This window comes from Acipenser ruthenus, chromosome 10 (genome assembly GCF_902713425.1).
Source record: "Acipenser ruthenus chromosome 10, fAciRut3.2 maternal haplotype, whole genome shotgun sequence".
NCBI classification, from domain to species: Eukaryota; Metazoa; Chordata; class Actinopteri; order Acipenseriformes; family Acipenseridae; genus Acipenser; species Acipenser ruthenus.
Window position 1 is genome coordinate 32,137,962 of NC_081198.1, and position 11,729 is coordinate 32,149,690.

General features: G+C 34.9%; 1 protein-coding gene across 2 annotated transcripts in view; it reads right to left on the reverse strand.

The window, feature by feature from the left end:
* LOC117404271 (integrin beta-2-like) overlaps positions 1-9,978 on the reverse strand; it is a 30,487-nt gene extending 20,509 nt beyond the window's left edge. The window contains exons 1-3 of one of the 2 annotated variants that reach the window (XM_034007107.3): positions 9,881-9,964; positions 3,925-3,951; positions 1,048-1,108 (exon numbers count right to left, since the gene is read on the reverse strand). In XM_034007107.3, the coding sequence (XP_033862998.3) occupies positions 1,048-1,108; positions 3,925-3,933 (70 nt within the window). In that variant the 5' untranslated portion in view covers positions 3,934-3,951; positions 9,881-9,964. Of the gene's footprint in view, positions 1-1,047; positions 1,109-3,924; positions 3,952-9,880 lie in introns of both variants that reach the window. The other variant, XM_034007112.3, reaches the window with a different exon arrangement.
* Positions 9,979-11,729: the final 1,751 nt, after the last annotated feature.

The following is an 11,729-nucleotide window of genomic DNA, read 5'->3' on the forward strand; positions in this document are numbered from 1 at the left end:
CTCTAGTTATTTTTCAAGTTCAGAAATTTGCAATTTTCTATTTAACTTGTTGAATTTGAGATTTAAAAAATGTTGATAGAATTGAGTCTGTATAAATTGGAATTTGGATACAATAACGTCTAATTATAACATGTACTTATCTATGTACCTCTCATTTTACTTGAATCTTGATTAAAGAATTCTCATTATCTAAAAGGTGGTAAATATACTGGATCATGTTTCAAATATAGTCTCATTAACTCTTCATTGTCAATTTCATCACTTAGATTAATTTTTTTTATGATGTTTTTAGGTGTATAATATTTTGTGGCAAATCTGAACATACGCTTTTTATGCACAAATAAATCCACAAGCTTAATAGTTTCAATATAATACAATAAGAATCTGCTTCCTAGACTGTACGGGATATTGACGGCTTGTGATAATGTAATACTGTCATAAAAAAAGTATTTATCACAGTATTAATGGTTTGTTTAATAATAATAAAAAAGTGAAACCACTAACACAGTATCACCATTGGCTTGGTAGTTCTAAGAAATAATTCTTGGATGTGGTCATTATTTTTTTTATTAATCTGGTTTGTGTATTATTTTTTTTTCTACACATTATGGGCTGGATTTTCAAAACTAAATGGATTTTCAGTAAATCTACACATCTATCAATTTTAAAAGCAGAAATCTCCTATTTGTATTTAAATGCAAATTACATTATTTTTTACCTCAAAATGAGCTCCTTCACTACAGCAATTTCCCGCAATAGCTCAGGAGAACTGAAGGTCAGTGGGGGTCATCACAAACCCAAGAGCAAGCCAATTGCTTCTTTACAACTAGGAGCTCAAGAATGGATGTCAGCGAGCTAGCAGCCCCTGGAGGACAAGGGACAGCCCTGCAGGTGTCTGCTGAGCTCGCTGGACGCATGGCCAGTAGGGGGAATCCCTCTCCATTTTGCCTCCCTAAAATCCCCAATGAAGACTTTGCAGTCTCTGCACACCACATGGATGTGCCTTCAGCAGGGATTTTAAATGATCATTTCAATTCTTATACTCACCCACTTCCCTGTCCAGTAGCACCAAACTCAACAGCAGGAAGCTAAGGTATGGACTCATTTCCTGTCAAAAAACACAACAAGGCAATGTAATGCAGTACACCTGTATGTACAGTATAATTCTTATTTTTTCAAGATTTTTGACTGGAATATATAGATGATCACTATAACAGAGTCCCAATCAACATTAGAAAAAAGTCTAAGCAATGTCATGTCAAACAGTGATAGTAAAAAGCCACTACTAAAGCTTGTTTGTACGGTATGCACAGGCCTACAAAGAAAAAGGTCCCCACTTATGCATGACTACCTGTTGTCCAGGTAAGATAAATACAATCTTAATGAGGCTTCTCCTTTAAAAAATGAAGAATGAGCATTGATAATATTTGTAAAACACATAATTAACAAGGAAATACAAACCAAAAAACGTTAACAGGTGTGTCCACATAATGTCCCTAACCAATCAATTAGAATAAAAGAATATGGTTTTCCCATATATTTGAGCATAAAATATAGCTCATTACCTGTGTTGTTTATTTTTTACAGCCTTTTTGCTCATCTTTATCAAGGGTGCCAATAATTTTGGAGGTGACTGTATGTATATATATTTCACCAACCGTGTCGTAAGTGAGAAATAAAGCACTCCAGCAATTAACTGAAATGAAAACAGGATGGTGCCTGTATATTTATTTTCTTGAAAAAAACAGAAATAAACAAAACAAAACCCTAACTCCCTTTCGAGTACTAATTCAACTAACTCCTGTACAGGTCTAACTATAACCAGGCAGCTAGTCCATTTACCAGTAATCAAAAAAATACTTTATTTGTTCTTTGTTTTCAACTCACAATACGCTTCCTGTCTCTCTCCAAACTCACAGACAAATAATCCAACTGAGGTTAATTTTATAATTCTGATTGGTGCGATTGCCAAACCCAAACGGACCGACACCACCTCTTTAGGTGGACTCGCTACGGTTCATTTCCCACGTGGACTTTGTTGTTCACACTTCACACCAAACGTACCGAACCGTACCGAGTGCAGGACCAAACCTTCAAAACGGACCCAGTGTGAACACACCCATAATACTTTCTCACACATTTCAAAGGTTGTATTGCTGGCAGGAAGTATTAGTGGCTGTGGTATAGAACCAAGTAGCTGAAAATGTATATATGTTTAAAATTGTGCTACATACATTTTCCTATGGCTATGTTCTGGGTGTGTGATGTGATATGATGTCAAACTCAAAGACTGGTGAATTTGTTTAATCAGTTTTTTTTGCCAGGTTTTAAATGTAAGTTACATGCAAAACAATTCACCCTGACTTCTAAGTGAATCTCAATCCAAGATAATGTAACCCTTTGCTGCCCAGTGTCCAGTATATTTGGCATTAAATAGGCATGCGAACATACCTAGGGCAGTAAAGGGCTAATATTCAAGAGCATATGGAATACCAATTCACTTCAATTTTATATGAAGACATATAAGTCAATGCTTAACTAAATTCACTTTTAAAACTTGAGTTACTTCAAAATGAATGAACATGAAGATAAGTAGGAACAAGTACTGCATCAAATGAGTGACACATACATAGCGGGATCTATTTTAATGATTTAAATAGTGTCTTATTTAAATGTCATAGCCCTAAACTCCTAAACTCTTAAAACAATTCCTTTGTGTTCTTGTGTGGCCTTCAGGGATGTTATTAACGGGGTTGACAGAAAACCCCAGCTGGATTAGAAGGGTCACCAAAGCACAGCAGCATCTACAAGGCAGAAGGCATGCAAGCCAACAGGGAAGTAGCTGTTTGTGTAACACTGCAACACTGAAAGCATGACTTGCAAACGGAGATTTCTTTAACCTAGTGCAGTACCATATTTATGTTTTAAAATGAAAGTTCAACATGCTGTAAACTGAACTCTTGCAACCAATATAATACATGGACGTGCACTAAAGTGAAGATGTATTATTTTTTTTTAGCTGCAACCATCTTAATACAGTTACCATTTAAAGAGCAGACAGGGTGTGGATTAAAATAGACCACAGTATGTGAAAGCTTTGTCAAGCCAGCTGCAGGTTTGAAATAGCACTATGAGCTTCACATATGTGATGGCTGTTGAATAAGAGGAGGTGTGAATTGTGATGCATATGTCAGACCAGTTTTGTTCTTCTTTATTTTCCATTGGTGCATTTCTGTTTAATACAGCTCTTCTAATCAGGTATTGCTGCTTTGGCAGGAGATGTAACTCAGGGCTAGTTAATAGACTCTCATCATAGCTATAATGGACAACAGAAATTGACAAGAATTAGAAACAGAGTACTGGAACAAATATGAATCTAGACAGAAATAAGAAGCACATGGGCTCAAAAATCAAATCAAATCTTCAAGTAATTGTGCCTAACAAAACAATTCCACACCTCTTACCTATTCTGCACTTCTATTAGCTACATAGGTTTTACATGTGCAGGTTTGAAAGAAACACATGTTATAGCAAACATGTATTTCTGGCACTATGAGGTTAAAAAAAGCTCTCAGTTTGCTTGCCTCACCTTCCAGAAAGTCTATTATTGCTTTACCTCCTTAGATCATTTCACCCCAGCACTGTCTTTTGGGTTAAAGCATGTTACTGGCTGAAAGCATGTTAAGTAATAGGAGAAGCAGCTGATTGGTTATTGTCAGGAAAGAAGCCAGTGAAGGGGTCGGGACAGTTTCATCCTACAGGTAAAATGACCCAGGAAGTACAAGACAGTACTTCCTGATTGTTTGTTTCAGAACCCGAAACAAACAATTCCTTAAATGTATGGGGGAAAGAAATTAGGAAATGGTAGTCAAATTGCATTATAAGTGCTCTTCTGCACTTAAAACAAACAGTTTTACCACTTACCTCTCTCATGTGTAAATTGAAATCTAACTAGAAAAGAAGAAAGGGGAAAAGCCCCCTTGTGGTTAAAACTTAAAGGAATATGTGGAGAAATACTTAGAACATTGATTAAAACATGGCTAAAGAGCTCCCACAGAAGGTAATGCTATGGACACATGTGCAAAATGAATAACCCAATACCAGCACCAGCCTGCTTGAAAATGAAGAATGTCGTGACGTGCAGTTTGGAACCCACAAAGTTATCTTGTTTAAGACCTGTGTCACAACTGTTATCTAGCTTCACCACACTGATCAATCTACGGTATGGTATAGCACAGTAAACCTTTTCAGGGTTTCCAAAGTAGAAACAGGCACTTTTCTAAAAAAGCTTTACTTCCTCACACTGATCGTAATGACAAGTCCTTGTGGAAATAAATGTAGAAACAATTGTCAGAGAAACACTGTAGTTTTAAGACTGCAAATGACAACTTAATGCACTATACAGTACTGTACTGTACTGACAAATTGACAATTTTACCTTTGCTTTGATGCCCCACTTCATTTGGCCATACATAGATTCAAAAACACATACAAACAAACTTATCATATACATTTTTAATAAAAATGTATTCATTTTGATAACCGCCCCCCTTTCTTAAAACTCAAAATAAAATAGCAGTGATTGTGTCATTAGTGTTACATTGATTGGTAACAGCAATGACAGATTGTATGAAAATAAGGCCTGTGCATTTTATAGGTTACAGCCTTTGAAACAAATGGCAATTCAATTAATAAAATTATATTTTTAAAATGACTACAAATCCTTTTTTTTAATATTTAAATGTTGTTGTTTTTTTTTTAGTGCGTAACACTAGTGACATACCTTAAACCTACTCATTCACTGTACTAATTAAAAAACATGAATATTGTTAAAAATGGTAGAAGCATGTTTAACTTGTCTTGCATACATCCTCCTCTAATGAACTGTAATGAGGCAGGAGATTGTAGTGTGCATTCGTTTGCAATAATGTAATAACACAATGTACCTCCAATGATAGAATATTGAGACACATTGCATTTGAAATTTGAAATACTTTTTTTTTTTTCCCCCTTGCAGTGAGCAGAATACATTATACAGATACACGTTTAACTTTATGCAAACTAGCCGAATATATTCCCGGATTTTATAACCTCTAATTGATCAACACATTTCACATGACCTCCAGGGTCATTGTTATTTACATACCAACACCTGCTCTTAGAAGGATACATTTGTATTTAAATTAAGGTGTGAGTTTTATAAAATGCACCACATTTGTAGAATGTTTTACTTAAAATTGTGTCATGTGGGAGTCACTCCTCAATAGATGTCCTATTTGTACACTATTCACAAAAGTTTTACTGCATTCATTAATGTTATGAAGGTGAACTGGGGGGCTGCCTTTTTTAAATGATGTCATTATAAATTATAATGCTGTGTGAATTAGAAGAAATGCCTCGTGTTTGGATGAAAATTAGACAAATGTTCAAACAGTACTCCTTGAAAACAAATGAATATTTCATGAATATCTGACTTTTCTGTTAAATCTTTTTGTGAATAGGACCCGTTATAACAATTTGTTAGCTATTTTTCCTTTATTTAAAAACCATTGTGCAATAGAGGGTCATGTGAGTTCATAAATGTATTTATGTGTATTGAAAAAATGCATTTTATACTCCTCTCTCTATCTATGCAACCATCAGAGTTATTTTCAATTCTGTTTTCTCAAACCAGGAAGAGGAGATCTATTTATTTGGCAATGTGAGTGGGTTGGCCAGTGGTGTGGTGCAATTTGTATATTTGCAAGAGTTAGTGTGAGTAATTACTGCCATACATATTTCATTAATAATAGTGCATATATTTATGTTATATTCTAATTATTTGTCTTAATTGATCAATAACCTCTTAACTGTTCAGTATCACGTTTGAACTTTTCAATGATATCAGATTAAATTGATTACAGTACAGATGTGCAACTATATGGATAGCCATGTTCAAATTTAAACAGCTGACCTGAGCAAAAAAGGAGCTGCATTTACATTTGTCTGGTGTTGTTAATTTGTCATACTGTTTTCAAGCTATGTTTATACTACAAAACATGAGCTTACCCTGCTTTTTAGAAAACAGGTTTATAACAAACCTGTGACTGTTGCATGCAGGTGGGTGTCATTGTACTGCATGTTAACAGAGGTGAAGCAAAACCTGCTCCAAAATGGGGTTCGTAACAATTTAGGATTACGACTTTTACAGAGAGATTGTGGTAACAAATCAAGCCTGCTTGGGTTAAAAACCAAAGCACAATACTAAATTAGATACACCATTTTCTAATGACATCAAATTGTAATCTGTAATGAAATCATGTGAAATGGTTCTATTACAGACTTTATTAAACTGAGAGAATACTGTATGATAAATCATTGATTCATTAATGTCAATAAAATGGGCTGGACTATTATTATTATTATTATTATTATTATTATTATTATTATTATTATTATTATTATTATTATTATTATTATTATTATTATTTATTTATTTCTTAGCAGACGCCCTTATCCAGGGCGACTTACAATCGTAAGCAAATACATTTCAAGTGTTACAATACAAATACAATACAAATACATTTCAAGTGTTACAATACAAGTGTTACAATACTATGCATGACAATGGCCTGTAAAATGTTTTGGCTAGCAAAACGGCATTTTAAACATAGTTATTCACTCCACAGCTTCTAGGCTATTTTATTGTAATTAAATTTGCTTTCTGTGAATAAAAGCACACTATTGAAAAGGGTAACATCATTGCCGTTAACTGGGTAGATAAGAGAATGCTCTTTGGAGTGCAGTTACTGTTTTATACAACTGGATTGGACTACGGGGTCTATTCAGTTGATCTGAACTGTGAAGGATCTCAATTTAATTGTCATTCAGTGTTTCCAGTTTGTGAAAGACTTCTTACCGGTCGCATGGATTTCACTAAAAAAACAACTGACAATAAATATTTATATGTACAATATATGTGTGTGCTGAGCTGTTCTGCCCTGTTGTCATTAAATATGCACTGTGGAGCCCTCAGCCCTACTGTACTGTACAGCACTTTATGTTAGTAAAGTGGTTGCATTATATCTTTTTAAGGAGACTTCTCATTCCAGTGCTTTCTCATTCGAGTAGTATTTTCTAAAAGGAAAACACCTCTGTGAATGTTACAACACCAATAAAAAACAATGTACTGTAGGTATGTTTTAATCAACCTTCTTGGGTGGTTATTCCAAGTTTTTCAAAACAAGCATAGGCTTTTTTGTTAGTTAAATGTTTTGAAAAGTAAACCCTGCTGTATGAGGTTCACATTGCAGTGGCCTTTGCTTAACAAGTGATCTGACAGCTTGTTGGAAGACACTGAGCTGATTCCAAAAAGGCTGAGAAAAACTCATTTGAATCATAAAAAATGATTCTTATGCTTACAGACAGAAATAAACTGCAACACCAATATAAACTGTGGGATGTTTGATTTTAAAGGTGAACTCCTTTATAAATTATTTTACATTTCTGATATTCACATAACAAGTCGTGCCTTTTTATTCCTCTTGAAACGTCTGATAGTTTTCAAAGATTGTGTTTAATGTTATCTAAGATTTAAAAAAAGTGAGTAACCACACCCATGTTCCTCTTTTGGTTTGTTCACTTTAATTCAGGAAATACACATTTACATGAGTACACATTTCAGATGGGGAAATATATAAAGAAATTCTACAGAAACTAAAATCCAATGACAAATGTTTTGCATATTTTAGTTTATTTTAGTATTTCTTAGTAATTCAGTCCTATTGAGTGTTTAATAGCTATGGAGGAATATCTTTTAATGGTGCCGCTATCTTTGTTATACTAGAAAACAAAAATAAAAAATGTTTTGGTATTATTTGGTACTTTTCCATTTAAAAAGTAGCTCCACAGTTAAAAATGTAATCCTAGTGCTGTTATCTCTTCACTTCCTGAACACAAGCAACCTTTGTCATAAAAATCTGTGTATGGAAACTGTAATACTTGGTTATGTTCCAGTATACATGGTATATCTTTTAATGCTATATTGAGAAGGAACCAGTAATGTATTTGACACCCCTTGTATTAATACCCAATAAGAACTGTAAAAGATTTATTGAATTTTGTTCAGTACAGTACAGTGTTCCCCTTTTATAAGGCAGCCCTTTATAATGTGCAACAGATCATAACTAAAATGGTGTGGCCGTGCCTCTCGTTTGCCCCATAATCCCATTACACTAATATAATAATAATATTTATTTCATATAGCGCCTTTTTCAAGGCGCTTCACAAGAATAAAAAAGCAATTTAAACCTATAAAACAAGAAAAACAATAAATACATATAACAACACATAACAGGTCAGACAATAAAAGCCAAAGTATAAAAGTGGGTTTTCAGTTTAAATTTAAAAATACCAGGTGCTATACAGGAAAACGCTCGTCACCAAAAGAAAGCTGCTTAGTTCTAAGTACTGATAGTAGGCCAGATTCAAAATGGCGAAAGGTCACAGATGTAGTTTGGTGCTAGCCCATCTAGAGCCTTAAAAGTTAATAGTAGGATTTTAAATTTCACTCTGAACTCCACTGGAAGTCAATGCAGACACTAGCACTAGTATTCTAAGAAGCAACACGAATAGCATTTAATGCTCTTAAATACGGCTCCTGACTTCAGCTTTGTACAGAGGGAGCACAGCAATGACACGCATTCTGCTTATTATTTAGAATACACTGGCAAAATTAAGTAGCATCTTATTTCCAGCTGGGTGTGACCGGGCACAAGGAAATCAAGTAATCGCCAAGATGGTGCTAATCCCTATATTTTCCAGTAAGGCATATATAATAAGGAGAGCAGTTCCAGTGAATCAGATTGGGGGATTTTTTAGGTAAATAAGGTATATCACTTTTCTTCAGAACAACCTGAATTATCCGCACGCCAGTGTTCTCTGAACACCCCCCTGGTAACTTGGGGAGTGCTGTGCTCTTCTGCTCTGTTGTGATAGGAAATGCATTGCTTAGTCCTCAATTCCTGTTATTTACAGAACTTTATGTTGATGAAGTTGTTGTATTACATCTTTTTTAAGAGGTTTCTTGATTGAGGAAAGTCTACCGCTGTAACTTCATTTTTCAAAAATGTGATCATCTGAACATTTTAATGTTGAATGTAGATGGACTTCAGATTGCTTCAGTGAAGCTTCAAAACCCTACCTCCACTTTCTACTTTAAACCATTTTAGTAAAAGTATGTTGAAAAACTAGTACAAGCAGTAAAGTTTCATAAACACCAAGCCTTATTTAATTCAAACATCAAGCTTTACTCTTACACCTTTACATTTCCACTAATTCTGTTTGTTATTTAGAATACAAAAGCCAAATTAAATATATTTCCAGCTGGGTGTGACCAGGTATAAGGAAATCAAGTAAATCTGCCCAACATTGCTTTAAAGAGAATAACTGAGAAGGTGTGTATCCCTCTATTACTATTGTAGCGACTTATATACAATCAAGTAGAGTATTATGAACTACAACTGTACTACACACGAGAACAGCCCTTTCTAACAGGTCTGACTGGGAGCTTAAAATTGTGCATTTTTTCTCAATATTATACAGGCTGATGGAGTAGACACAATGTAATGTGCTTGTTTCGGTGACTTCCTAAAACACAGCTACTGCACTCTTCACATGTTCTGTACACATGTTGTAAGATCTAGGGTAAAATTAATTTTGTGAAATTGGAAATTAAACTATTATTGAAACTGTACAACGAACAAATTGGGGACAAAAAAGTGAATATGTTCGCCTAAGTTGTTTGTTACATAATCATTTAATTTTCACAAAACCAGCAGCATATAACAGACAACAATAATAGTTAAAACCAAATAATTATATTAAAAAGTGTTCTACTCACAGAACTCCCTCTGCCTCTCCGTGAAACTGCTCTGAATGTGTTCTTTACTTTCACAATGTGTGCAGACTTCCTCTGCTGAGCAGAAAGCTGGTGTAACTATTTACGAAATGGCAAAGCAAGAAGCCAGCCACAACACCCACACAGGAAACTACTATATGACAGTACATACAAGGAAATAGGTTTCACCAGTCTTTAAACCTGTAGCTAAATATTGTACACCCCTTACCTGTTGTGTGAGCTATGTAAGTTCCCCTGTTGGTTTTAAAAGAAGCATATTCATCGCATATTCATCGTTTTTTACAGTCCTGTATATTTGATACCAAACTAGGTTAAAGAAAGTTCTTAGTTTGCATGCCTTACTTTCAGGTAGTCCTGATATATTTACACTTCCTAGGACATTTAACCTAGAGAGTGAAAATAACCTGCAGCTTTCCCATGCCTAGACATGGTAAGTAAGAGCTTTCTTCCATCTGAAGCTGTATGGTACCACATATAATGTAAAGGGTATGGTAAAACTGCAAAATTACTGTGAAAATGTAGTGTGGTAAACTTTTATGGGGGTATTATTTAGCCAGTGACCCAACTTGGATGATGTGTGAAATTTCATGGCCCATATTTTTTAAAACAGATTGTCTCCCAGGAAAACCACACCACCCTAAAATTACCCAATTCACACTGTCAGAAGTATGTGATATTAAAAGGACAAGAAGAATATAACTTATAAATCTGAATAAGTAGATGGGTTTATACCTTCATTGAGAAACATGTGTTTGGTTCACTGCTACTGAAGTTAATGCTGAGACTGGTGACACTGATGCTACAGAGGTGGCAAAACCAGGCTATCAATGTGATTTCACCCTTAGAATGTGGGCTAATATTCAATAAAGTGGCAACTATTGACAAGGAGGTGGAGTATATTTCATGGCATAGCCTGTGAATGCCTACTTGTGCCACTCTGCAATCTACTTTATTTTGAAGAGAAATGCCCAAGCTTTAAAATCAACATGATTTCCCCATTAGAATGTGAGCTAATCTTCAATAAGTAACTGGGCGAATAAGAAACTAACTTCAGCCTCGAATCGTGAATAAATAACTAACTTCTGCCAGGTAAATAACTCAAGTGAATAGCCATCTGATTAGAAATAGGGACGTCACCTGATTAAAAATAAAACCTGAAAGCCCTACTTGTGTGTGTGTGTGTTTGCATTTACTTTTTCCAAAATACTTGTTTTATTTCTTTTTAGCAATATGGACCTCTGTTAATATGGGGCAGGGGCATAACACATTATTTTAAAATAAAATACAGTGCATGGTGGGATACTATTGTATTCATTTCCACTGTTCATTCTGCTGCAAGGAACTGTAACCGAACTATTTTAATACTTATAGCTACTTCAATGCACAGACACAGAGCTTTCATTTGTTGAAAGTATTAGAAATACAGGAAAGGATGAGATACAGACATTTGAATGTACTGGATGCCATTAGTTAATTTAGCATTGTCCATTACTGGTAATCACTAACTTAAATTCCTGTTGATAGCGCAGTGTACTGTACTGCGCAGTGCATAGCCGTTATACTATTTGTCCTTCATCACAAACATGTATGGTGTTTCTTGGAAAAAACTGTTCAGCTCTTATGTTTTGCAAAAGTTTCCAGAACTATTCTCTGTTCTTGTTGACCTACTTGCTCTTGGTCCCGACACCCCAAATATGCTACAGAATATGCACATAAGAAACTTAACAAATGAGAGAAGGCCATTAGGCCAATCTAAGCTCGTCCAGTTTTTAGTAGCTGATTGTTCTCAAAACGTTGTCAAGTGAATGTCTCAACAACATGGCTAGGTGGC